At 44.2% G+C, this 27,258-nt stretch overlaps 1 protein-coding gene across 1 annotated transcript in view; it reads right to left on the reverse strand.

Annotated features, from left to right (window-relative positions):
• The window catches only part of SGPP2 (sphingosine-1-phosphate phosphatase 2), a gene marked incomplete at both ends in the record, with an annotated part of 36,720 nt that continues 9,462 nt past the window's right edge, over positions 1-27,258 (reverse strand). Inside the window, 4 exons of the mRNA XM_080623441.1 lie at positions 1-546; positions 7,076-7,165; positions 9,742-9,921; positions 21,300-21,458. Coding sequence (XP_080479567.1) covers positions 1-546; positions 7,076-7,165; positions 9,742-9,921; positions 21,300-21,458 — 975 coding nt within the window. The remainder of the gene's footprint in view (positions 547-7,075; positions 7,166-9,741; positions 9,922-21,299; positions 21,459-27,258) is intronic.

Raw genomic sequence — 27,258 nt, forward strand, 5'->3', positions numbered from 1 at the left:
TCACATCAATCCTAACAGCTTGTGCAGCAGTGGCACAATCACGGTTGCACTGAAGCCAACTGAAGAGTACGTTATAAATTTATATGGGACTTCAACTTCCAGTCGCCTCCGTGCTTCCAGGTCACCAATGGGAAACTTGTATCGATAACCCAGCATGCCAAGAGCCACGCTCTTCATGAGCTGTCGTGTCAAAAGAACAACAAAGATCCCTACGAAGAACCTGGCTAGCACGACCACCACTATTTTACTGGTGATCAGAGGAAATCCAAGCTGAAAATTTCTGCTGGTGTAGGCTGGTGCAGCATACTGGTTGTTTAACCAAAATCCCACAGTTGCTCCAGCTCCTGCTCCTAAGATAGTAGTGGTGTCTGCCCTGGTAGGGCTATAATACTCTAGTTTGGGGTAGTTGTAACATAAGACAAGAGGCACAACTATGCAAAGCAGTGGACAGAAGGGACTAGTTAATAGCAAGTGATCTATCATGTCCCACGCAGGATACAAGAGCACAAGCAGCACAGCCGATATCAGCGCTCCACCAATCACGTCCTGCAAAGAGATCACATTTAAAAGCTTTGTGAGACCTGGGAGGTAAAACAGATATTCTCGGGTTGTCATAAAAGACCACTATCTGCATTCACGGGTGCGTAGCAGTGGAGGAATGCCCTGAATTCACAGCAATGGTGCTGTCCACACATAGTGACAACCTGAAGCCTGTGCTAAGCAAAACGCAACAATCCATAAACCCAACCTTAGCCCTGCCCATGTGAATGTATCTGTCGACCTATACTTTTCTCCTAAACAAGTGAGATTCTCCCCCTCATTTGCCTTCATGCTTTAAGGGCACTCTTCACCTATGACCTCAATGGAAAAGGCACACGCACAACTCCATCTCAGGTAAGCTGCCTTCATAAAAACCCCTCCCATAATCCTACAGGTAATTTCATCATAACAGTAAGATTATCACTTGCTTGCTTTGCATAAATAGGAAGATGCTGTCTTTTGTCAGAGCAAGCATTCAGTCCAGGAACACAGGCTGCAGGGGAGAAAAGTGCAGAGCTGCGGGATGTGCCGTGATTTCTGCCAGCCATGGTGACAGGTAAGCACCACTGGGCAGGAATACATTAGGAAGAAATTGGTTGCCCAAGCCTCTGAAACCCAGTTTACAGTAAAGTGCCTGAGGCAAGTGCATAGTTAAAACTTGATTTATTAACAGAGGCAAATAAGGTGTTTTGAGAACTTGACTGTTTTCAACTGCACGGCTGGGAAAGGAGACAAGCAGGTAACCCCTAACAAAATCCCTCTGTATAAGAGCAGCTAGACAAAAAACAATATAATAAATTTCCCTCTGCTGCTCCCCTTGCATCACTCAGGAGGCAGCAGAGTTTGTACTCTGACCACGAAATGCACTGCAAAATCATGGACAGAAACATCCTCTTCTCAAGATTCTATCTTTTTCACTGAGTCATGACAGTTGACTCCTACCATGCCTGGTCACAGGCTAAAATGAATTATTTATAAGAACTTCACTTACAGTTAGGCAGGAATGAGGGGACTTTTCCACAACAGAAATATTTAATGACTTTTTGTTAAATGCATTACACCAGTATGGCTGAAATTTAGCTCTTTATAACTTCCAGGCAATAGATTCACAGGACATTGGGTTTTAAGCAACTTCCAGAGCCATTTTGCATATTCTTAATATAGATTTCCACTTACGTGTATTCCCTCATCTATGACATGGGGATAGCCATGTAAATTCACAAAATTTTTCACAGATGCCTGATACATAAAATACCATTAGGTGTCAATATTTCAAGATAATCCATCTTTTGACACCAAGTTTTAGATTATAACTTTACACCAGAAGGCATGTATTTGGCCCAACACAAAGTACTGCATCAACACAAAAGAGCTGGGGGCTGGTCCTAGCACTGATGCTCGGAAATCCTATCACCCTCCTGTACCTCCATGTCCCACCCCACTGTTTGTCTACCTCATATTAGAAGAGAAAGTCCTGATATCTCCATGCCCCCTCCATGTGCAATCAAGGAGTGAAACTGAAAAGCTGTTCACATGCTTTTCAGTTCCAATAGAAAACATTAAAACCAAACATTAATATTCCCCTAACAAAGGCTTTGCTGAGATTTATGCAGCTGACTCCAGCAGCTCCCAGCCAGGGCACAGACAGCCTCTATTTACAGACCTGATTAAAGTCGCCTGAATTTTGTCACCCTCCTGGTCAAGCCAGACCATACAGTGTGTCGCCATACGGTAACACAGCTCCTGTAGTTGTCAAGGACTCAGATAACCAATTCTGCTCCCAATCAGCAGTCTCCAAACTGGGTGCACAAGGAAACCCATCAGGCCGTGGGAAGAAAATACTTTTTGCACCACTACCAAGTAACAAAAAATGAAAAATATTTTAAAAGTAGTGCTTATTTCATCCTCTTTAATTTACATTTTGTACATATCGACACAGGTATATAATTCATAAAGAAATAGACATATATTAAGGGTGCATGCTCAGAATTTTTTACTGGTCAAAAAAGTTGGGAGACCAGTGGTTTATTCTGTTCCCTGCTCTCTCATCCACTAATATATGGGCTTCTCATTTTGGAGATTCCTTACTAGGTGCTTCTGGAGAGTGCAAGATATACCCAGCCACAGCCACCAGTAGTGACTCTCTTTAGTTCTGGTATGCATGGGCAGAAGTTCGATTTTCTGAATACCCAGAAGAAGCGTGTGAGTTCAAGACCAACACCAGACAAAGACGTTTAGCAGTGCAGAATTAATGATTAACCCCCCTCACCCGTTAAACTATGGAGAAGGTGGGAAGAGGAGGGATGGATCTGATTTCTGTGAGAAAAACTGCTTTTCTGGACTCTCCCTACTGTGCACCCAGGAGCAGGACCTTAGCTTTTCCCAGCTGCTGTTAGCACTCCCAGGAAGCACATTCTTGCCTGTCTGCCTGTGTAAGCACATTAGCCTCTCTCCAAACCCACAATTATAAAGGAATTTTTAAATGAGGGCAGGCACACATTTTGCTCAAGGTGCTGCACTACTGGCAAAGCTTAAACCCTCCAATTTCCCTGCTGGGATAGTCCAGCTCCAAAAGCATAGATAAATCCTCCACAGGCTCCATCCCTCCCAAAAAGCTCCCCCTTTGCTATGCGTCTTCAGCCCTGCTCCCATACAGCATCTCCTGCCTCCTCTGCAGTGACGAGCATCTGTTTGGTTTTGACACAAGAGCGGACCTCACTCCTATCGATTTTAACTAGAGCTGTCATTTTGTTTTGCTGCCTAAAGAACAGGCCACTATTGGGTTTCTCACACTGCAAGTCATTCAAGATATTTTCCTGTGCTACAGGTATATTAAAAAATGTATAAATAATAAAAATGAGGTAAACATCCAGTTGCATTTGATGCCTGGGAAGCAAAACTGCCCATCACTGAGGGAGCATGGTAGCAGCATGTTCCATGGGTACCAGCACCACTGCTGCCCTTCTTGCTCCGGGCTGGTTTTTTTGTTTCACAAGGTCCCAGCACAGTTTGGTTTAGGATTGCAAAAGCTTTCTGAAAGCAAGACCCTTCTATGCTCTTCCCATTGCAACTAAGGTTGGAATTGCAAATATTTGCAAAATGCCCCCAAAATATCCAACCAGCACACCGAACACGGTGGTACTCAAGCATCTTCCACGAAATTGCCAGTCAAAGAAAAAGTAACACTTTTCCTATTGTCATGTGTATGGTCACTTATTGCCTGAACTCCCTTCATACTTTCATTTAGTCTGAGATGCGACTCACTCTCCCAAACAAAAATCTTACTTGTTTTCCGTTCCTAGAGATTACTGTTTCATCCCCAGAGGACTGCACTGTCACAGAGTGTAAAGTGATGCCAGTTCGTTGTTTATCACAGCTTTAAAATATTTAAGTTAATTTCAGGATCAATGGTGGTGTTAAAAAACAAGATACAACAAAGGAGCTAAGTGTGGGGGCTGCAGTGTACCCTCTCCCAGGGGCGTGATCACCAATACGTGCACCAAGACTGAGTCAGTGCACCTCAGGGAAAAAAGAAACTATTTACTTTGTTTAGAGAAACAACTTCCAGGTTTCTTTTTGGTCATAAAAAGTGACCTTTTCACTTCTCCCTGTAACCTACCCTCGCTGGCCAGTACAGGACATTATTGCTTTTAACTCAGGGCTGCAAGAGGGGAAGCTGCAGTACCAGTCAGGTTGTCACAACATCAGCTGTGGCTCTGGAGTGAGTGGCTGCCACCCCAAGCCCCTGCTGCTGGCTGGAAACAGGGCAGCATGCATGGCAGCCAGGAGGAGACCTAGCTCTGTCACCACAGCAAACACTAAACCCAAATGCTTGGTGCATTAAGAAACATCTACTTCTGACCCTGAAGTGTTAAATGATGGCTAAAAACCTCTCTTCCTCTTCCCGCTTTGGGGGCTGACCTCAAAGTTCTCCCTGATAGGATTTGCAATGATCTTGCTCAAATCAACCCTGGCAGAGGGGTTGGACCTAGATGATGTTTAAAGGTCCCTTCCAACCCAAACCATTCTATGACCTTGAAAAACTGTGCACTAACATGAGCACCATCACCCATCATTTCAAACACAAGATGACTCAAACATGCTCCAGCAGTGGTGAGACAGAAAAACTTGTTCACCTTGCTGAGGCACAAACCAGAAATCAGGCCAAAGTTTTAAGACGGACAGTAAATGGGTATTTTCTAAAATATGATTCTCTGGGGGAAAAAATAAACACCATCAAAACAGTCCTATTGTCTCTAATTGCTTTTTGTTCCTTAAAAATAACCTCTAAAAATTTACAGATTTGTTGTTTCAAAATGCATCCAAATTTTTACTTTTCCCTTCCCAGGTAATTCCAGATTCCTTTTCTGTCAGCTTCTCCTACTCCATCATTTAAGACCTAAAAGGAAGGACCCTGCCTTTCCTCTGCTTCTCCACGCACGTGGGATATGCCTATGTTGAGGTGGTGCAGGTGGGTTATTGTAATTATCTCTTGGCAGTGCAAGTGCATTGCTTCTACCCCACCCTCTAGCTGGGTGATGCTCTCCTGGTAACAGCCCACGAAACGGGTGTTTATTCCCTTTTGCCTACACATAGTATTCCTTTCAATATGGCTATAATGGGCCAGATAGCCCACATACCAGCTTAATGCCTCTCCGTAAGGTCTTTAATGGTAACATCTCTTTTACTGACATGACTGTGTTTTTTGAGGCTGCTCCTGATCCAAAAACAACACCAGCAATGCTGAAACACAGATCGATTTGTAGAGCCAAGACTACAAAAGATGAGTCTGTGCAGTGGAGCTTCAGCTACAGCTGTAGCAAAGCATGATGCAACCTCCTTGCCACTCCTTCTCTGGTTCCTCAAACAGGAAAAATTCAGTTACACTAAGTCAATGAGTATGTTACCCATTCATTTGCTCTCCTAAAATATTATGATCACTTAATACATAATTATATCCTGTCAGCATTCATTTTCTATTAATAACTCAGTTAAGAATCCATTAGACAGAGGTTGTTTCAGCTGCTGGCATGGCTGAGCAGCTCCTGCACCTTGGCCCCATTACATGTTGGGCAGCTCAGGGTGGGAGCCAACCCTCCAAGTGTGGAAAATGTCTCTGAACTGCACTTCTTTCCCAAAGGAACCTGTCATTGCAGGTGGAATGTGGCCACAGAGAGAGAGATTGCATTTAGGCAGCTGTGATCACCAGGCATTTCCTCAGCTCCGTCCCCACCATGTCGTGCAAAGCAAAGTACATTCACCCTTTTGAAAGGCAGCACTGCTCACACTTCAAGTAAGGAGCTGCTTTTTCTTTTAAAGCCCTTTTTTATCATGTCAAAGGCACAAAGAACTTTTTCTTTTTTACCCTAAAATCCATCTAAATTTAGAGAAGCCTCATTATGATGGACCAGCAAGGGAAGTATGCAAAGAATTTTTACTGACTGACTTAAGGTCACTAGCCAAGAAAGGGTGTCTCCAGCTTTGATTTTATATATAGTTTTGATCCACTGGGCCTGAAAGGGAAGGTCAAGCTCTATTTTATAGATAACCTTAACCTCACAAGGGCTCCCTTTCTTACAGTCACTGAGTCTCCTTATTACAAACATACTTTGTAAAGAAATGCAATTATTTATGCATATGCAAACAACCAACAATGAGTATCAAACTCCTGCAGGGAAGTAGCTGGGAGTTTTTATCTATACTTAGAAAGCTGGACAACCCCTCTGACCACTGCATGTAACAGATCAATAATGTTTCCTCTTATGAGAAACAAAGCAGCTACTGCATAATCAAAGTTGCACTGAAATCTGTTCTTAAAGTAGGACTGACATCTCTAAACAACTGTGCCCATCAAGGCCGTCATATAAAGTCATGGATATTTTATGATTTTTTTTCTTTGGATGAAGTATTTGTGCATCTCAGTCCTTTAAGAACGAATTTCCTTCCCACTAAAAATGAGAAGCTTGACATAATATTACGTGCCATAGTCTTATATGTTAACAGGAGATATGCTGTCCCGCAGTCCCCCAAAGGCAACTCACTTGTCATGTGTTAGCCTCTCCTCTGCTCCCCACTGGTCACCAGCGTGACTCATCAATGTGCTATTCCTTCTCTGACACTCCCAGGCTAAACCAGCCCAGAATACTTCTTGCTGACAACAGTGATACTATTGCACAAAAGGCTTAGCTCGAGAGCAGCGCCAGTTGCCGAAGTGCATTCCATACAATTAAGATTTCAAAATAGAGAGGTACAATTCAGATGCCACATCAACCTCACCCGCTCCTCAACCCACACACACCGCTGCTTCCCTCATGGGATAAAGAGTGCCCCTGGAGACACAAATAGCAATAGCCTGAGGATTTCCTCACAGCTGCCTTTGAACAGGCAGCCTGAACTTTAGTGGCATGACTCCTATATTCCTCAGCGACATGGACTAGAAAGGATGAAGATCGCTTGAAGAGCTGGAGATAGGAATCACTAAAGGTAAGCAGAGCTGAAGGCATGACCAGCACAGGGCAGCGCAGGGCATCCTTACCAGGACTGTGTGCATCCCTGTGTAGAGCCTGCTGAGACACACCAGCGTCGAGAACACAAACGCTGCTACCAGACCTAGTTCAAATGGATACTGTGAAAAGGGAAAAATAAATACACTCGATTACACCGTTATTCACTTTAACATCAGTATATATCTGAAATAAAACATCCAAACAGCCAGGCTAACATAAGGATCTCAATTGGGAAGCATCTCCTGGGATCTACTTTCCCAAAGAGATTAATATGACCCTAGAGAAGACCTCACATTGGCCAACATGCAATCCTGCTGGAAGGCCATTTCGCTTTCTGTGGTGTCCACTTTTGTGAAGGTGTTAGTGTGGGAAAGCCTAGGAAATTTGGAGAGGTTTTTTCCCCCACAATAGCTAGCTGCTAAATCCATGTTAGTGCTAAAAGCCTTAAGCAAAAAAGGCATAGCATGTTGTACAAGCAATGCTTGAGGTTGAACTGCAGCCTCGAATCACCTGAAGGGAACATGATAGCTTCAGGGCCTGCCAAGAAGGTGTGTGATCAATAGTCCTCAAGCAGCGGGCTTGGAGGGGAAAAATCAATGGCTGGGCTGAAACTAATCCAGCTATTTGTGCAGTCAGAACTGCTCTTCCTTGTGATACTTAAGGTTTATTCATCCTCTTATAAAGCTGGCTTTGCTTAATTCCCTCTCTGAATTCCCTATGACCATGGGAAGAAGTATTGAAATAAATCAACATTCAAATAGGAAAAAAAAAGAAAGGAAAAAAATACCCAAACCAAAACACATTTGGTAAAGAATAAGCTTAACATATTAGCCCTTAATCCACTCATTCAAATTCTGCAACCGAGCAGACTGGTGGGCTCCTTTCAGTCTATAAAGCAGAGTTTTATGAAAAAAAAATAAATAAATAAATAAACCAACCCAAAATACAAATAAATGAAATCAATTCACCCGATTTGACATCAAGCCGGTACAGCCGAGAGGCTGACGACTGACACGGGTGGCCACAGGTCAGCGAAAAAATGCGTCTGTGGAAATTCTAAGCATAACAACTCACTTCTGACCCTTTCCTCCCTGGGTACTGCAGCCCTTGGGACAGAGAGCTCAGACCTGGCTGAAGATGTCACTCCTGGCTCATAAAACACTATTTTTTGCTCAATTCTCTAAGCCTTTGGGGGGTTTACATCCACTTTATTCCCCCCTCAGCAGGCCACATGGGAGCTGCTCCACACTGGCAATTGACAACATGGGCAGCTTCAGAGGATAGCAGCATAATGGACTCCTAGATTTCTCCTTCTTAATAGAGGCAATCAAATCATTTAATTATTTTACAGCAGCTTTGTTGTTTCACAGCAGGTTCCAGGAAGTACAAGACAGCCTGTGAAGAGCTGCGTGTCCCACTAGAACTTATCAATTGAGGAGGAGGAGAAAGCGCTGCTGACCAGGTCTTTCAGGCAGCTCTACACATGGGATGAATCTGGTTTTCCAGGGCTGACAAATATCCTATCTTCTGGCTCCTCCTGCCCGTCCGCATCCCACTGCCAAGCTGCTCTGACCAGTTACCGTACGATTACCAGGGAGCAGAGGGCTGGCCGTGCAGCTTTAAGCACCACTGACCTGCTCATTCATGCTTGCACTGTGGGCAGAAGCAAAGCCCACTGCTTCATGGCAGGGACCAGAGGAGTCTGGAATTTAAATTAATTCAGAGATACTGGTGCAATTCAGAAATATCCATTCCTATGAGCTACAGCCCCCAGGACACAGCACCTTACATTAAAAGGGTGGCCACCTTTTGTCCCTGCATACACGCTGGCACTGAAGGAATGACACCCAGGGACTCTGTGACAACAAGACCCCTGGCCATACTGTGCGCCCTCCTAGTTACGTGGGTCTATCTTTGAAATACCCCTCAGAGGACTGAGAAACATGCTTAAATACGATGCAGCCTGGAAGTTATTATTGCTAGAGTACAGGAAATACATGTTTGGATTCACAAAATGAAACAAAAATAATCATTGGGGAGAAAAGAGAAATAAACCTTTTAGAAGGATTGAAGGCTGAAAGTCTGGGGAAAATAATTGAGATCGCTCCTCAAGCAGTGTACTGCCAGTGCAGTGAAACTGCTGTTAACTCTTTGACAAACAAGCTATCAATCATGTTGTATACTATTAGTCTAAAACAAGTTAGAGCCAAAGAATTTCCAAGGATGCTTTTTCTGCATCATGCAAAATCCAGGCTACATGGAGCTACTTCGGTTTCCCTGGGAGCCAGCATTTCCCAATGTACAGCATTGGCTTGGCAGGCACAAGGTGAGCACGAAATGTTGACACTGGGCATCTTCTGCAGCAGAACCATGGCTCCCTTCGTGATCACCTTGCGTACAAAACGCAGTGAACTCCCCAAACCTCAGCAGGGCAGGGCAGTGCAGCCCACCCACAGCGCTGACGGGATTCATGCTAAAGAAAGGAGATTTCCACTGAATCTCTTCTTGTGTCTATTATCAGCCAGCTATGGATAACCACAGCTAAAAACATATTCTCACAGCCTGTGAGAATAAATACATAGCTCCTCTGGAAGCAGCAACAGCTTTGGCTTGGCTGGTTTTCTGTAGCTTTCTGGAAGCCGACACATGCTTTTCTAACTCTTTTTTTCTCTCTTTTTCTTTTTGCACCCCTTACCTTGTACTGGTTCATGGTTGCAATGAGAAAGGAGAAGGAGATGGCAGTAGCTGCCATGGCATGGGTGGAAGGCATCCCATACTCTGCGTCCGTCCTCATTTCCAGCTTGACAACAGGTGGTGAGAGGGGCCGAGGCCACTTCAAGATGTCCTTGGAGACTTGGCCTATGTACATCACTATCTGGGGAGAGGAAAGGCCACATGGCTGTCAGTCAGCACAGGCAATGCCCACTCAGCCTGCCTCTATTTATGCATTTTTTCCTGCAAAATCCACCACCCCAAGTGCAGATTTCATCCTCTCAATTATTAAAGGGGTTTCCATTATCCCAGTCAGTGAAGGAAGCAGTACAACTGCACCACGTTGTAGCCTGATCAGAAGTGGGATCAAAGGAGGGTTCACTGACGAGATGCAGCAGTACAGGCACGAGATGGACAGCTGGGTCACAACCCCCCATCTGTTACAACCCCTTTCTTGCGAAACAAACAGCTATAAGAGAAGTTTTTCCGCCACCACGTTTAAATCACTGCCTTGCCCAGCTCCACGCAGCAGGTCTCCGAGGGCAGCACCAGCTCTCCTGTTCCCGGCAGCTCCCACTCCACCCACCGCACCAGATGCTGCGGGAACCCAGCCGGGATGCGCCACCACTGTGGGTATTAAATAATAGCCCTCGCGTCCTCGGGGAGGCAGCAGAGAGAAAACTGGACGGGCAACATGAAAGTACCAGTTCTCCTGCCTAACTCTCCAACAACAAAGGGCTTTTGTGCACTGCTTGGGACACCAGAAGTTTAAGCAAGGACTTAATTAGCTACCAATTAATAGCTAACTAATTAATAACTCAGCAAGCACTGCAACATAGTGATTCTGGGGGGAAATGCTGCATTTTCAGGTCACTGCAAGCAATAACAATGGGAAGCAGAGGCAAGATGCAAAGCTGGGCAGCATGCCCGAGACATGCAGCCTATTCAGTAGTGCCCAGGTTGAAATCCTCTGCTCCTCAGCACCTTCTTCCCAAAGGCAATGGAGTCTCAGCATTCTTCAGTGAGAAGGATGTGAACAAAAGTCACCCAGGCTGTTTCCAGAGGATGTATTTGTTCCTCCTCCCTTTGGATAGTGCAGCCAGACATATGCAAAACAGGCTCTACAAAACAAAGCAAACCTTCTTTTTTTAATACAAAAATCAGGTTAGATGTCTGCCATGATGTCTGCCATGAGAGCTCAGCTGCTGCTGTGTGAGACGGCTCGCTGTTCTGCTTCTCACGCTTCCACTAGCAAAGGAGGGGTCTTAAAATAACATCCTTCCTATGCTGGTGTTAGCCATATGCCAGAACAGCAACATGATCATCCGCTGCCACATTTGTCACCAGCCACATGGCATCCCTGGCTCTCCCACCAGCCATTTAAAAAAAATGGCTTCAAATTAAAATGAAGACGTCAGAATTCACAAATCAGGGTCAGGAAAAAGCCAAAACATCACGTTCCTCCACCCCCCTCTCTACAGCAAAGCACATGCCACAGGAAGTGCTAGGCTTACAGCCAGCAGCAGAGCCTGGAAAAATGACTGCTGGTGCCTTTGCATCCTTTATCCCTCATCACGCAAATCACATTACTACCTTATTATCAGCAGCACCAGTGACAACGCTAGCAGACCCTACTTCACCCTCATACATGGGGCACAGGGCAGTCAGCAAATACCCTGCCTCAGACTGCTCACAATAAACAAAGGCTCAAGCACAAGTGTCTTAAAGAAACACCTCTGGGGGGTTATTTGGTTAATGCCACTGGTTTCCAAATGGATGCAAGCACATCTTTGGAAGTTACTTAAATTCCAGGGTTGAAAACAAAATTACTCTCTCCAACAGAACATAAAACACGGAGGCTACAATTTGTGATTCCATCTGAGAGGCAAAGTAGGATGAGCAAGTTTATCAGCAGTCCTTTGTAACAATGACTTCCCCCTGTAGGAGTATTATTAGCACTAATACGTAAGAGTGTTACAGAAAAGGAAATGAGTCATCTTTGAAATGAAGGCTATGCTGGGACTTCTCTGATGCTGATAAACAGGCTAGATGCTGGAGGAGGTACGGATAAGCAAAAATAGCAGGTATCCCCACACCTTTCTTATGGTATCCCAGATTAAATTCCGACCCTTCTATTAAAAAACAAACACACAAACTACATATTGTATAGACACATACTGTTATGGAAGGTGAGATAAGCTTCATAAAATATGAAGAGGAGTCCAGAACACGTTCAGACTAAGCACTGATCTCTGAAGCACCAGACCTTTGCCTTTAGCTCCTCTGGGTGCTGCACACATGTTTTTACACACAATGTCCTGGATTATTTGGCAGGAGCAGCAGTTGCAGGTGTGGTAGAACATCCCCCATCAGCTGAACTGGCAGGCTGCCCGGGAAGGCAAAAGATGGCAAGCACACCATTGCTAAAAGCCACCCAGCAAAGGTGCTGCTCATAAGTGGCTGGAGGAGCACAGGGCTGCTCATGTTCTGTGGCTCACAGGACAGCAAAGCAAGCAGCCCAGAGCCCCTGACACATCTGCCAGTGGTGGGCAGAGGGATGGTCCCATGGCATGGAGCAGGCCAGGCAGAGTACCAGCTGTAATCTACACACCTGTGCCCAGCCCAGAGCATCAGCCGGTCCTGCTGAGGACCTTCACACAGCTGGCAACTGAGGGCAACAACCCTGTGAATGTACCAGGCTCAAACATCCAAAGCTCAGCCACAAACAGTGGAAACAACCACCCAAAACCAAACAACAAAAAAAGAAAAATAAAAGAAGCAGGAAGCCACCAAAGATACACTCATTACATGACAAGTGCTTTGCAGAAACACACTTATACCATTATATTTCATTGTAGGATAGATCTGAATTGCACTCTACTGTGGCTTTCATCTTTTCATCTTATGAAGATGGTAGGTATCTGCCTTGGTTAAGTGGCATATTCTCTCTTAAGCCACATTTCATTATTTCCTGACCTTATTTCTCTGTCATTTTGGCTCTACCCTCTAACCACCTTGGGAAAGAAAGCAAGATGCCTCAAAGTTTTAGCCTGTTACCAGCTTTTTTCAACCAAGTAGATGAGAAAAACCCTGTAAAAAACGTTGTGAACTGTAACCACTGGAGCACTGGAAGAGGAGAAGGGTGATGGAGAGTTGAGCATGGACGACAGGCTAAGATCAATCCAGAGTTAAGCCTCACACATGCTTGACTTGAATTATCTGTTTGTGCACTGCCAAAAATCTTTGATGGCCCTGGAATTAATTTAACCAGGCAGAAATTACCCCAAGTCCAGACCAGCAGGTAACTTGGGATTGCTTAGGTCCAGAGAACTGGGTAGTTTTGCTGTGATTTCCAGCCTATCCTAGATGATCCAAACCGTGCATTCCCAATGGTTTTGGACAATCATGGGAGGGGAGGTTAAGGCCTGACCCCAGATCATGTCACCTTGTAGCAGCTGATTGGAAGCAAGTTTATGTGCTCTGAAGTCTAAAGCAGGGTGATCCTTCAGGCCCGCAGTACTGGGCTTCACCCAGTTCCCCTTTCTTCACTAGGACTGGAGGATTTATGGAAAGAGGAGCCAGGTTCAAACCAGGCTCACTTAAGATCTGAATTAAACCCATTTCAAAAGTCTTTACAAGCCCATGTACATTTCCACCCAGGGGGTCTCCAAGCCCAAAGTTGAACATTGGAGAGAAGAGAGAACAGGCCCTCGAACACTGAGTGAGCAGACAATACTTGCCGTCTGGAAGGCATGGCAAAGAAGAGAAACTTTGAGCAAATTAATTCTTCTTTGTTTCTTCCTTATGTTGCAAACATTTGTTGCCTACCTAGAGTGCTGTATTACAGCTCTCAGGGTTTTCTCCTGTGTTTATTTCTAGCAAAGGCTGTGTTCCACTTCAAGTGAAACTCTTCCCCTCTGCAGACCAACCAACTTTTCTGCAGTTCTGGTAGAAAACGGTTTGCAAGCATCTTCAGTGTAAGTAATTTCGATTAGCACATTAATAAGTACCTCAGTTTTTGCATGGAGAAATTTCTCTGAACCTGTTTCCATTACTGAAGCAACAAAGTCGAAGCTGTTATGGATTGCACAGAACACAATTAGCTGGAGAAGATAACTACACAGAAATGCATGGGAATTTAGTTGAGATTCCACAAAAGTGGACGGGATGGGCATGGCTATTTCCCTTTCCCCTGAAAGCTGACAGCAGCAGCTCTAATTACCCTGCAGCTCAGACTGTTCAAACTTTCCAAAATGAAACTTAACCATTTCACACCTGAATTAAGAAGATGTGCTAGTGAACAAGGGGTGTGGCTTGGGCTGGCAGAGGGGAACCAGGGTTCAAGGATGGGAAAGGGAAAAGCACCACAGCCCAGCACTGCAGCCATCTCAGATGACTGGGCACCCACAAGTGGGGTCCAAACCTGGGTAGAAGCAAAGTGATGCTCTGGCATCAGAGAGGACCATACAGGGAGCCTTTGTCCCCTCTCTCCTCTTAGGGAAGGGTAAAGGGCTCTGCTCTACCTCTGTAGTAGCAAGTCCTGCAAGCTACAGTTGGGACAAAGGCCACAGTCTGAGCCCTTACTAAATAAATGATAGCAAAAGCAAGGTGGACCATGGCATTGGAGCAGTGTGTGGTGGAGGGGTCACTGGCAACAACCATGCACATGCATAATGCAGGGAAACACTGCTTTCCCCTCTGTGCTGGCATGTGTGCATGCACACACAAGGAAAAGTTGCTCACATATGGCTGCCCAAGGGGCACCCTCAGGAAGTTATGTCAGCTCCGCAATATTTGTAGTGTCACTTGACAGTGACATGGCAGCACCAGCTGGAGATGTGGGAAATCATATACTCATAGGACGGTTTGGGTTGGAAGGGACCTTAAAGCTCATCCAGTTCCAACCCCCCTGCCACGGGCAGGGACATCTTCCACTAGAGCAGGTTGTTCCAAGCCCCATCCAACAGGTTGCCTGGACAAGTTGTGGCTGCCCCATCCCTGGAAGTGTTCTGGGGTGAGGGGCTGTTCCCCTCCCCATGAGCATCAGAGTCCCATCAAGTGAGCTGGCTCCTTGACATTTGCATAACTCTGGTATTGCTTCAATGACCTAAGAATTGGGTTTGCTCACCTGCAGGTGTTGCCTGGCATTTTTCAATGGTTTCCCCTCACTACTCTTGCAGTCACTGTGGGCAGCACTTCTGCAGCAGGAAGCAAGAGCACTGCATGCAGATGTACCACCATTGTGTAGACATGTATGAAGGCAGATAGATAAACACAGCCAAGCCAGCTTCATATGCAGAGGCACAGGACCGGTGCATCAGGGCACAATTTTCCCCACGGAACATTTCCATGACAGCTGCCTGGACCCCAAGTCTGGCAGGATTTAGGAAACAGGCCCAGTGCTGCAGATGTGCTGTGTGGCACATCCCACATCATTCCTTCTCTGCTACAATCTCCACTCAGAAAAGGGGCACACCAGACCACCCCACAGGCATGTGAAGGTCAGGAGAAGCAATTCTTTTTGTACTTTGTAATATTTTGGTTAACAAAGGTGAACCAGAACATATTTATTTTCAACTTCTGATTTCGCAGCTCTCCTGTCTGCGCTATTGATCTACTAAAAGGACAAAATGAAATACTAGAGAAGACACGGGGTCAAATAGCATTGGTGACATCTTCCCTGAGACACGGTGTGGCAGCCTGACTTTGACTCTGCTGGTTTGGCTCCCAAATAGAAATTCTATAACCTGGCTCTAGAAATCCTGACCTGCAATTGCATTTGTCATCTTCCCAGAGAGGAAATTTACAGTTTGAAAACGATGTTGCTTTTGTTTTTATCATAACCACTGTGTGCTTATAGGAGCGACAGAGAATATTGGGAACACTGGAAAGGGGAAAAAAGTAAAGACGCACTATTAATAAACTGGCATTTGCAGGAGATTAGGCCAGAAGAAGCAAAGACTTTTTGTGGTTACCAAGGCAGGTGTGACTAATTCACCATACAGAAATTAAGCCAAGCATCCAGTCAGCACTGTTGAGAGTTTCTATTCTCAACGTTCCCCACCTAAGGCTTAAATGAGTAGATACACACTGCAACAGATAGTAGCTGTGACCGTGCCCCTCGAGCATCAGTTGGTTCACAAAGAGTACCAGGACAAGGAAGAGAATGTTCTCATGGAGATACTCCTCTCATTCCTAAGTCAATTCCAGGAACTAAGGTTTGGTCTCAGGAAAAAACACCATGAAAGCCATTGAGCAGCACTGCAGGCCTTTCACCCTGGCAGCAGCAGGATGAAGCCTCGCAGGGCAGCAGAGCCCCAGCTGATCACATTCTGCTCGGCATCGCCCCCCCGCATGCAGAGATGCCAATGACAGCCATGAGGCTGGGCACCTCCTTGAGGCACATGGGCATTATGGGAGAGGGTGGCTGGCTAGGAGGGCTCAGGGATCTGCCATCTGCAGTGCAGTTATTGTTTTCCAGAAAATACATCAACCTTGTGCAAGCTGTTCAGCCATCTCCAGGAAAACAGGGCTCCATCACACATAATGGTGACTTGGGAAGGCAAACACCATCATTCCCAGCATTTCCCTTCCTTCTTCTTCCCCCACCTTTATATACTGAGTACATCATATGGTATGGAATACCCCTTTGGTCAGATGGGGTCAGCTGTACTGGTTGTGTCCCCTCCCAACTCCTTGTGCACTCCTAGCCTTCTTACTGGAGGGGTGGTTTGAGCAGCAGAAAAGGCCTTTACTTCATGCAAGTGCTACTCAGCAATAACTGAAACATCCCTGTATTATCAACACTGTTTCCAGCACAGATCCAAACCATACTCCTATACTAACTACTATGAAGAAAGTAAATTCTACCTCAACCAAAACCAGCACAGAGGACTTTGGTTTTCTCAAGTCAGACTTCAGAAACACAAAACTATAACAAGATCAAAAGAACATCCAGAAATATAGCCAACCAATGTCCTAGGATATTCACTCTGTCTTTAAAGGAAGCCTTCATACAAAAACTGTATGGTTGTCCATCTTACGATGTCTTTAAATAAGAGAAATTTGGGCCCAGTCTCCTGGTAGCAGGAAAAACTAGTATCACATTGGTCTCATTTATCATAGAATAGTTTGAGTTGGAAGGGACCTTCAAAGTTCATCTAGTCCAACCCCCGTGCAATGAGCAGGGACATGTTCAGCTAGATCAGGTTGCCCACACCCACATCCAGCCTACATATTTAACACCTAAAAATGGGAAACTCTTACACCTGGTGGTTCTAGTGAAACACAAAGGTTTCCAAATAAAACTCCACCCAAAATTATTCCCAGCTGGGCTCAGTTATGAAAGCCCCACTGGCACTTTTTCGTCAAGGGTGGAATACAGTCACCAGCACATACAAGACCCTCTTTCAATCAACACTTTATCAGCATTTTCTTCTATGGACTAATTATTCTTGTATTCTGACAATTTTATACTTACATGCCTGAATATAGTCTTACCTGTTTTTATGCAGTGCAACATGTGGCACTTTAAAGAGTTGGGCTTTTGAGTGACTGTGTTTATCAACTGTTCCAAGCTTGTTTTGGTGAAATGTTGCCAAAAAAAAGTACAAAAACATTTTGGTAAAATGTTGCAAAAGCACAAAAAACTAACACACACATGAGAATCCACAAACACTTCAGAATCACTAAACCCAAAGTTTGCTGTAGATTTGTGCTTTTCAAAGCGGCACCCAGGGATCCAATCACCACACACTAATGTCAGTGGCATCGTGATTACAGATATATTCCTGCTGGTTAACTCCCAGTTATTCTGAAAGCAAGAGTTCAGAGCTCATCTTTCCCAAATAATTAAGTGCCAACAGCATTTGGAAAACCATTCCTCTGAAAGGCAGGAATGGGGATCCTATAACCGTGGATTTAGATCCAGGACTTGAAGATGTCTGCATCCAAAGCCGCTTGAGGTGCCCAGAGGGGCACACGCAGCCCAGTGGATACCTGCCTGGCACCACCAGCAACCAAATCTCTGCCTCCCTTCAGAGATGCCTCCTTCACTCCAGTCAGCAGCTTACTTACTGTCAAACACTGACAGCTTCCACACCTGCCTCGACAAAGTCCATGCTGGCCAGCTCTTACTTATGTTGTGTAAATTAAAGTTTTAGAGGCTCAAAAGAGGCATGGATACATTTTACATCCACATACCCTGAAAAATACGACCAGAAAAAACATTTCCAAGCGTGCTGAAAAGCAAGCAGAAACTGTAACTGTTTTTTTCCAGGTCTCTACATTACCTCTGAAATTACACACCAAAATAAAGCTTTCAACCATAAGGAATCAAAACCAAACTGAGCTTTCACCTCTCAAGCACAGATGTGCAGCAAATTTAAAGTATATTTGGGGGCTGGTTCATGTGAAATTATTTCCATCTCTGCACTTCCTGGTTGAAGCAACAAGAGTCAGAGGCACCAAAGCCTCGCCGGAACAGATTCACAAGTGTTTACTTCAAATTGCTTGGAGAAGGGAAGCGAAGACAGCAGGGTACCTTCAGCACTGACCCAGCATCTTGCTCAGAGGTTTCAGGCAGTTATTTCTCTCATCTATCCATAAAGGGAAAGTAAAGCCTACATATATACTGTGAATCCTCAGAGGAAAGGCGCTGTGAAAGCACAGCATGGTGTTTTAAACTTCCAAAGCACCTGGATGTGACCACAGCCAGCATTTGCCAGAGCCAGACAGCTAAACAGAAATGCATGGGCAGCTGGTTTTGGAGAGCTGGGACTGGACAAGACATCGCAGGACACCAAGTCCACCCTTCTGTTGCTGCCACTGAAATAAACTCTCTTCATAATCTTTCTTGCTGCCTTTCACCATGCTAAAGCTATTTCACAACCTTTGGGTTTAACTTAGCTTATTTATGACTGCCTTGCATGTTCCTTCTTGTGACTGTATTTTTATTTAAGAAGCTCCTTCCTTCTCGTGGTGTTTACAGCCAGACTCATTCTCTCTCCAGCTTCATTTTGTCAGGCACTTACTTAAGCTTTCAGTCTCTGCTCAGAAAATAACCTGTTCCCTAATCATTCCTGGCCCTGCTCCAGTTCAAATTTATCTTTCTCAAATGTGGGTGACTGGCTCTGCATAAACTATTACAGATAAGATGGCAGGATGTAAACAGCATTAATACTGCTTTAATTTTTAAGTGAAGAAACTCTCCTGATTCATCCTGGCACACTGACTCTTTCATTCCCAACTTGCAGCAGAAGCTCATGGGTTTAAGTCTCCAGTGGCACAAAGTACCACACTCAGTACCACTTCTATTTCTCCACTGCTCAAGGCTAATCCCACTTCTCCCATGGTCTAACTCCCTTTGTCACAATCATCCCTGCCAACTGTGCTTTACCAGCACACGTTCCTGATGTACCCATGTGCTTTGTGCCAGGCTCACAAAAAGGCTATTGCTGGTCCACGATCTCTCGCCCTGAAAAGCTTCACTAACAACCTCTCCTCATCCCAAACAGTGCTAAAAGGGAAGTACTACTACCTTCTCCTTAAGGTCCTCCACTTGATATCAATTCCTTTCCCCAGCTAGATAAGGGCCTTCTGCAGACCTGTCCTAGGTACTCCACTTGCCCTTTCATGCTTTTTCCAGCCTTCTACTGGCAGCTTTTTCTTGGAGATTATCGGGCTACCTGGATTTTTACTTTTAGCTAACACAGCCCCACACCATCATCCATTCAGAAGCAGCAGCATTTTGTCTCTGAATGGCAGATAGCCTGCAGATCTGCACCCCTGCTCACCATGATGTCACCAGACAGGCATCCTTCCAGTAAAATAAAAGCACAGCTTTGCACATTGAATTGCTGGCATTTCCCAGGCAGCTAAGCCAATTCTGCTGTTGCATACATGACCAAGGTGTCTAAGACAGGCCGACATCACTCACAGCATCATGAAGGCTGATTCCTGTTCACAGCCTTCTTGCCAGCAAATAAGCCACCCAGCTGAACTCGCCATAACATTTACACATAGCCTGCATAGACATTTTTAGCCATTTTGCAATTACATATAATTAAAATGTTTTTAAAACTACAGATTGTCACATGTCTGTGTATTCAAATCAGTGTTTCCTTTCCCTCCTTTACAGTGTAAAATGCAACTCCACAACTCCCTCAGTAACTGGAAAATCAATAATCATCATATCACACGGTTGAATACTCTAATCAAACCAGACTAGATCTAGCCAGTACTCAGATAGACTCCTTGCAAGGCAAAGGCAAGACAAGTCTGAAGAAAGGCATGGCAAGGAGCTCTAAAGAGTCAGGATTTGAGCAATATGCAAATCCAGAAGGCAGTGACTACCAATTATCATCTTCTGTGGCACACTTCCAGAAGCAGTAGGTGTACTCCTGGCCAAAACCCAGCTCTAATTATACAGTGTCCACCCACTTCAGAATTTCAGCTGCAAGTTATTTTTCATGTTCTCTTTATAAAATGTATTGACTAAGGTTACTGGCATAGAACAACTGAAGCCTCCTGTCCAAGACCCGGTGCATTTGAAGTGTATGACCCAAATAAAACTGCTTTTTTTTATTATTTCCCATCATATTATTCGGACAAAAGACAGCATACTATTAACCAGAATTGACTGAGTCAAGGAGAAGCTTCACTGTAAAGAAACAAAGCTATGTATCACATCCAAGTTTTTACCAAGCTTCAATTTCTTAAGTCAATGCATATTGACAGCTAAACCTCCAGGGTCTGCCATCTGCCAGAGATGCTCCATACATCCCTTCTTTGTTCCAAAACTGCCTTACTTGGGTGGCAGAGATCTGATCAATACCAAGATGAGCAATGGCAGTGACGTTTTAAAACAACACCCATTTCCAGGCTGAAATGCCTGGTTATCTACTGGTTTTCAGCGGCAAAATGGAAATACATTATTCTTGATACCCCAAACCACATCTCTGAAGGCTGAAGCACTGCTGAAGCCAGTTGATTTGAGAATGTTCTCATAGTAACTAAAATCAATGCTTTTAAGTCTTAGCCTTCAACAGAGAGTCTGATACTTTTCTTCCCCTCTAGTGACTGCAGCCTATGCATCCCCTTATTCCACTGCAGCCTTCCTATTAGTTTTATACTAATTTCAATAAAGTCAGAACTATATGAAGAGGTTATGCAGAAAGAACTTGTGTAAGAGAAAGATTTCCTGAAGTGATGAAACATGTTTCTTAAAACACCATGACACATTGGGAAGTAGGTGTTTTCTCAAGTGTTCTGTGCAAGCCCTATCAAAAGCATTTCAAACAGTTACTGGGCTGAAAAAATAAGTCAGTTTGAGACGTAACAGAGGTAAACAGACACCCTCTACTAGCTAATGCTTTTCACCTCCTCTCTGTGTTGCAATGCCTCCACTTCCTGGACATGCAAGTTACACATATAAATAGTGTTGGGCTGTGGTTTTTGTTGTTTAAAGAGCTCTTAGGTAGTTACTTGTTACTGTTACAGAACTAACAACTGTACATTTAAATAAGTCATAGAAATACTTACCGACCAAATAATTATCATCCTTCTAGACACAGAGTGATCTATGTTCCAGTAAGCAAATGGAAGGAAAGTGATATAAAAAATCTCTTCACCCAAAGCAGCTGAAAACTTGAACAGGTAGTAGTAGAAGTAATTCTTCACAACATACTTCTGTCTGCAACCCTGGAAATGAGAAGATTTTAGAAAGTCTTAGTGAATTAGCAAATCATTGCAAACATTTGAGACATTTTAACTGTTAAGGTACTCAGCCCTTAAACCATTTATTGGAACAAGTACCAAGAAATGAAATTTAACTTTTTACTGAGATAAAGGCTATAATAATAGCTCAACTGCATTTGCTGCAGATCAGAAATCTACTCAAACTAATAAGGGTAGCAGCCACACTGACAAAGATATTCAAGAGATTGGATCAGTGTTTCCTCCAAGGGAAATCAAGTATATTTCATTAAAGGGCACCAATGCATCAATTTTGATTTTTCTACAGCTGTAGTTAAAGGGAGCGACCATTGCATTCACTGGAAATTAGTTCTGAGATGAAAAATAACAAACTGCAGTTACTGAGCCATTTAATTTAAAATTTGCCTCATTACAGCAGGCAAATTTACCCTGCGAGTCCCTGAAATCCACTGTCAGGTGCTGCTGCCAACAGCATCCCCTGCACAGCCCTCAGCACTGGCCTCTTCCACATGGTCCTGACCTCAAGCTTCTCCATGGCAGGATGCTCACGAGATCACCCTGCACCTTAGCTGCAAGCTACAGCCCTTACGTGGGAGGTGGTTCAGCAACTGCAGCTCATGAGCAGATCTGGCGGTAAACAAGGCTGTGAGCAGGCAGAGAAGTGCTGCCCCCACCACCAGCGAATTTTCACTTGAAGTAACCACCACCAGGTTGTGTCTCTACACATTACCAGCAGATATATTGCAAGTGGCATCAGGTGGCACTCTTTAGGACTTAATCAAGCTAGAGATTTCACTTTTTTCTGTATCTGGCAGCTAGATGATTTCAATAGATGTACCCCACCCAACACACTCATTTTCTCTCTTCTAAAAGGCTGTAGCCAGCCCACCAGAGCTGGGAGTTTATATAACAGCAATAATATAAACAGCAGTTTATATTATTAAGTCCATGATGTTGGTCACTCGTGGAAAGGTTTGTTGCTGCTAGTACACCACTAAGAAGCCTTCCGCCTGTTAGCAAGAGCAACATGCAAGTGAATCACATTTTATATAAATATCTGTACACTTCCGAAGAAAAAGGAGATATTGATATATTGATATTGAATAAGATTTTTGATTTGGGGGGCAGAGGCAAGGGAGCTAATCTAGTCTCTCTCCATTCCCCCCCAAAATAAAGTAAAAAACAAATATAGAAGTTGGCTATGTAAATATGCGATGAAAGAGCAGCTTTCTAAAGATGGGACCTGAGAAGGGATCATGAAGGTTTCAGTACAGACACATTACGTTAAGATATAGCTTTAATACAAGCTCCTAAAACTCTTCTAAGAGAAATACCATTATGCTTGGACTGACTGTGTAACTAGTATACCGGAGAGAAACTCATCCTACATGCTAGTGAGAAAATGTAAAAACTGTCTAAGGAGTCTAGACATGCAATTACGACTCATTGTTAAAGCCATTAGAAGTTCCAGTCTCTTAATCCGCTTTCAATATGGAGATGAGGCAAACTGCACGAAGACAACAAAAGCAAGATGGAAAGAAGCTGCATCCATTCACCTGTTGTAGGAAAAACACCACAACTTAAATTGATTTTTGCATCAACAAACAGAAAAGATGAGTCAACACTTTTGAAACACTGAGGTCATAGGAGTGTTCCCCCATGTATTAATAATAGAGGTCACCAATGAGTTACTGGCATCCCTCTAAGATAATGCAGAAGTTTGCTATGGCTGGCTGAATGACAGAGCAATCAGCCTAAGTGTCTCAAGTCTCATACGCCACTTAGAAAACACCCTCAGTGCAATTAGCAACTCTGATGCTTCTGTCTGAGATCCTGAAACTGTATTTGGTCCCACTTAACATGGCCCCAGAGAAAGCCCTTTTCTGGAATCACTAATTCCTCAATTAAGCATCAGTCTCCAATGTATTGGGAATTACGTGCTCTGGTGCTTTCAATCAGAGATGGTCACACATATCCCTAAGGTAACACTTTTATACTTAGAACCTCATGGGATGAGGGATAGAACTTTCTAATTCCAGTAATCTCTTTAGCAGGTAAAAAATATTTTTTCAGGTTTTCAAAAAACCCTGGAGTTCAGAAATATTCGGCCAGCAGAAGGCAGAACCAAGTCCTTCCACACCATTCCAAAAACCTTTCTTTGTCTTTCTGTCAGAAATCACCCCTCACTTGTTCGGTTTAGGGTTTTTTTAGTGGATTGTTTTGGTTTTAAAACTTTTTCTTAGCACTACACCAGCAGCTGTGGACAGCCCAGCTTGTGAGGCAGGGGACAGGGCGATCATACCTGTGACACACGATGATGACAGCCACATGCTAGGCACTTAAGCTGTCACAGAATCTGTCCACTTGATTTTATGTAGTGTCCCGTAATAAAAATCCAATGTTTTCAATCATTGTGATACTAAAGCATTGTAACACAGAAAGCCCACTCTGCTTGTGTTTATGTTTGGCACCTTCTAACACCCAGCAGTTTATTCAATCCCTACTTTTAAACAACTCTGATCTTCAGTCTTGGTTAATCTTAATGTACTGAAGTGACCTGATGCCTTCCACAGTCTCTGAAGCATTTCCAGTGAGAGTTAGCCCCTCCATTCATCTCCATTACTACTCAGTATGGATCAGAGAGGTTTTAATGGTGCAATGACCCACATCATTCACAGACACAGAAGACAGGTAATTTCACAAAAACAACCCTTCCCATCAACTATAAAATAGTTATTTTGAAAAACCTTAACTACTCCAGTTACAAGAGACTCATACGAATGTGTGAGTCCCCATAAATTAACTCCTCTCCTGAAGTACTGGCACAGAAAATGGCCAGTGCAGGTCATCCTAATTTCACAGTCTCTGCACACTGTCCTGCATGGATCACCCACAGCAAGTGCTGCGGGAGCATCCCCAAAGCCTCCCTGTGGAGCAGTAATGACAGGGCAAGCAGAGCAGATCAAACCACCACCATGGTGACTCTTGGGACACACTAACACACGATGACGCAGCACAGCAGCAATCCATTATCTTAGAAAGTACCTACAAGAGGAATATTCTGTAGCTGAAGTAAAGGAACAGCAGCTGAACCACTAATATAATGGATTTAAAATGCATCTTTAGGCAGAGGTATACCTCCTAAAAGACAGGGGTGGGTGAGAAGCTGCGTAAAGATAGCACTCCTTCCAATTCCTGTAGAGTCTCTGTTGTCAGAGAGCTAAACAGGCACCAGCTTTCCCTGCCCTGTCTCTTGAGACAAGCTTTGCAGCATCAGACTTCTAAGGCTCAGAGCCTGACCCAGAGACACCATTAACCAACTTTCTGTTCTCAGCTCTCAATTACTTCAGATCTTTCAGAAGACGTGCATGTTTAATTAAAGTTCTTTAAGTCCCTTGCTTCCCTACCAACAGAATTGCCTTGCAGAAGATCAGGCATTTCCCTCCCAAAGCTGCTGGTTAATGCACTGCAATACAACTGTAAGGAATTTTTAATACTTAAAAAAAAAAAGGCACAACATTTAGAGAAGTCACCAAGGACGAGGCACAAGGAAAAAGCCAAAAATTCCCACCTAGATGCTGCTGTACACAGAGACAATATAAATCAGACAACTGACTCCTGCAGGGCAGTGCTGTGCAGAGTACTACCAGTGGGGAAAAAAAGCCTTCTGTACTGCAGTATTCTGAATAAGCAATCAGTTTTATGCCACCTTCTATGTTTATTAACTGTACCCAGTCAACAAAAGAACCTACAGGTCACAACAAAGAATTAGAGATAGGTGATCAGATTTTGGAAAGCAAAAAAAAGCAAAAACCATGATATCAAAGGCTTCAGCTCTTCCATCCATCTGCACAGCGGAATGCCAGACAATTACAGAGGTTTCTGAAGATCCAACAGGCAGCTGAGAGCAGCCAGGAACATCTCCAGCCCCTATGTGTTCACCTTCCCAGAAGGAAGCAGCACTGGAAGCTCCAAGAGGAAAGAACAGGGTGCCCCAGTGGGGCATGCTGGTGTGGTCATGAACTGCTCACAGGAGGGGTGGGGGGCACAGGGCTGGTGATGAGGTGAGGGAGGAGGAGGAAAATAAGGGATACACAAATGGGAGAAACTGCACAGATACCTAACACAGGAGAGGGGAGCGCAGCAGCACACAGAGCCCACAAAATGCACACAAGGCATGGAGAACTCATGGAGAACCAAACTCATATATGTGTGCAGCTTCCCACTCTGTTCAAGCACTTCTAATATCAATTTATTCTTTTTCACCCTCTCCAGAATGTGATGCAGCCACTTAACAAGGGTTGTCCATGTTTACATAATGTCCTTGTTGTTGCAGACACTTTGAGCTAACTGAAACCTGAGAAATACGGGGATGGAGACAAACAAGTCACAAGAAAACCCTCCTGAAGCACCATAAAGTTCTGGCCAGCTCTGCTATTAGCAGAAAGTGCTTGTTGACTAGCATACAAATCGGCAGCTCACAGCTGTTGTGCAAGCATTTACAGCGGCGTGCACTAATGGCATAACAAGTAAGGACATGGCCCTGAATCATCATTTGATGCAGAAGCAAGACAATCACTGCGTGAAAAGTAACAATACGTGAGCTTCGAGTCAGACAACCATAGTATTTTCAATTGTCTCAGGCAAAGAATAAGTGGGGAGTCTAGAAACCAGGCAGAGTTCTAGTAGCATTTCAGCAGTTTCTCAGTTCATTCAAAGCACCAAAAAAGACCATCATGTAAAGCTTTCAGCAAGGTACTCCAGCAAAGCAGTGCCACACAGCCAGCAGCACCAGAGATAGCTGGTGGCTGAAATGGGTCCAACCTTTGCAGTACCAAAGGCTGAAACCATTCAAGTAGGAAACAGAAGTGTGCCCAGAACTCCCACCAGCAGTGCCACACTGGGTGCAATACTCACCCAGTCAACCTCTCTCACACCATTCATCATGTCTTTATTCAAACTTTCCCCTTCAGGCTGTAAAGGATGGTCAGCCAAGGCAGATACACACACCTGCACAATCACCACACATCTGGCAGGCCACAGCTAAGACAAGTCCAGGACACAGTTAAGACACCTCAGTTTGTTCCTTAAGATTTCATTTTTTAATGTTCAGATTATTTTCCCTTCCACTCTGATTAGCACTTGGGAAGTAGGTTAAATTACAGGCTGCATTTCTGTATATTGCTCTGAAAGTAACATAATTAGCCCTCCTTCCTTCTGTTGAAGAACACAGGTAGATGTAACAGAATCTGTCAAGTCATTTAAATATAAAATGGGATTAAAGTGGGGTAAAATAAGAATAGAGTAGACAGAGCACTTGTTCAGGCAATTAATAGGAAGAATCAATGAAGAAAAAACTGATTATATCATCTTCCTAAATAAAAAGGCCATATATGTATTTCAGAGACATAAGGAATGGTTGCTAAAGCGACCGTGATTGCTTCTTAAGAACTATGCCTGCAGCCAGTTGGAAGGACAGCTTAGTGTTTCCTGAAAGACAGCCTAACTGAAGCCTAGTCTCCTAGTCCAGCTTGTCCACCAAGGGCAGTCATTTTACCGTCCCATCAGTCTGACAGAAGTTTGTCTAACCTGTCCTTGCCGACATCAGTGGTGGAGGCTCCACTGCTTGCTCCTGGCAATCTCCAAGTGCTTTGCTTTCCTGTCACCTAGCCTGGAACTTTCTTAGTGAAATTTATGACTATTTTCTTATCTACTGCAGAGGAAGAAATTGTTTCGTTCCTCTGAAGGCTGACATGGGAAAAGCTTGTTACAAGCATTCAGAAAG

This window comes from Psittacula echo (assembly GCF_963264785.1).
Source record: "Psittacula echo genome assembly, chromosome: 7".
NCBI lineage: Eukaryota > Metazoa > Chordata > Aves > Psittaciformes > Psittacidae > Psittacula > Psittacula echo.